Source organism: Aplysia californica, unplaced genomic scaffold (genome assembly GCF_000002075.1).
Source record: "Aplysia californica isolate F4 #8 unplaced genomic scaffold, AplCal3.0 scaffold01358, whole genome shotgun sequence".
In the NCBI taxonomy this organism is placed as follows: domain Eukaryota; kingdom Metazoa; phylum Mollusca; class Gastropoda; order Aplysiida; family Aplysiidae; genus Aplysia; species Aplysia californica.
In genome coordinates this window covers 90,577-92,136 of record NW_004798628.1, presented here as the reverse complement: position 1 = coordinate 92,136, position 1,560 = coordinate 90,577, and the positions used below count along the sequence as shown (strand labels likewise).

Here is a 1,560-nt window from a genome sequence, read left to right as displayed (position 1 = left end):
GTGTGTGTGTATGTGTGTATGTGTGTGAGTGTGTGTGTGTGTGTGTGTGTGTGTGTGAGTGTTTGTTTGGTCTCCCGAAGAGAAAACACAGCATTAATGAACTGTTCAACTGTTTGTTACCGCGATCTTCTTTGTTCCTACTTGTTTCAAGGGAGCTTACAGCGTTTATTGTTTTAATGTTCTTTTTTACCCCCCATGATTTGCTGTCTATTTCATTGTTTTTTTTGTGGCTTTCACGGACATGACGAATTATGGAAATCTCAAACACTATTTTCATTCCCCGACAAATTCGAGTTACCGATGTTTGACTGTATTTCATTCTTTTAATTTAGTTCTAGAATTTGGACAATATAATTCTTGCACCTACTGATACCTCTGACAAAGTAAAAATTGTATCTTCAATCTGACTCTTTTCCTGCTTTTTACAACTTTTAGTAGGCCTACCTGATTTTTGGCAAAATAATTTTTGAGCAGATTGCACTAAAAATTCAACTGCTACTTAATTTTGGGCACTGTGAACACCTGGCCGACAAATCATTTGTTGACATGAAGATTCACAAACTCTGCCCACTTCTCGAAATGAGTTGAGTTTTTTTGCTTTAATTAGAAAGATCCAAATCTTTGAAAAATTGTTTCTACTGCGGAAGTTCTGAGTGCAAATGTGATGGTAACACGGACATTGACAATTTATCGTCATCAGGAACTGCTAATTCTAAAACAGACACAAGGGAGCATGGTTTGTCACTCATTTCTCTGCTTGGACGGTCTAAAAAAGCTACCGCATACCCGTCATGTTGTATGAGTAGGTACAAAATTAACTAAGATTCATTGAAGGTACAATTTTTACTTTGTGATTTCAGTAGCATTATATGCACAAGAATTATTTTGTCAAAATTCTAGTACTAAATGTTGAAAAAATAGTGGGAAAAGATTCATAATGAAAGAACAATATCTCTCTTTTCAGGATGAGGGATCTCTAGAGCTGGAACATTAACCCTTCCTTCTTCAACCCGGGCGCTGACGTAAGGGCAAGGGAGGGAACACAGAGTCAAGGATTCCAAGCGGTGCCCATTGGAGGATCCGTTTGGTTCAGTTCGGTTATGTTTTTGGCGGGTTCGCTCGGTTTGTGCCACACTGGTAGCCTTCTCCCTCTGTGGAGGAAAATCTGGCTAGCCCTGGTGAACAAACCGAACGGAACGGAACGGAACTTGCCAGTGGGCGCCGGGGATTGGATGTACGCCACCACCACTCTGTATTTGACAGTGGGATACAGACGGCAGTTCAACAAGTGCGAGCCCCGAGGAACAGACGGAACGACTGGGCTGGGGAAATGTTTTAGGCACTTTGTACAAATTGATTCTGTTAGAATACTGCCTGGCTTTACCTTTATAAGAATAATGCCGAAAGAAACAAAAACAAAAACAACGGTTTGCTGATGACAAGTGACCCACAAAGTAACCTTTTATTATTGAAAAGACTGAGATCAGTGTTCCGAGCTTGCTTTTGAACATTTTAAAATCAGAACAGCGATTTTTACATTAATTTTTATTTTGAGAGGGG

The 1,560-nt window shown here is 39.9% G+C and overlaps 1 protein-coding gene across 1 annotated transcript in view; it reads left to right on the top strand.

The window, feature by feature from the left end:
* The window catches only part of LOC106013841 (dual oxidase maturation factor 1), a gene marked incomplete at its 5' end in the record, with an annotated part of 8,916 nt that extends 7,494 nt beyond the window's left edge, over nt 1-1,422 (top strand). Inside the window, 1 exon segment of the mRNA XM_013090596.2 lies at nt 965-1,422. Within this exon segment, the coding sequence (XP_012946050.1) occupies nt 965-980 (16 nt within the window).
* Between the last annotated feature and the right edge of the window lie 138 nt (nt 1,423-1,560).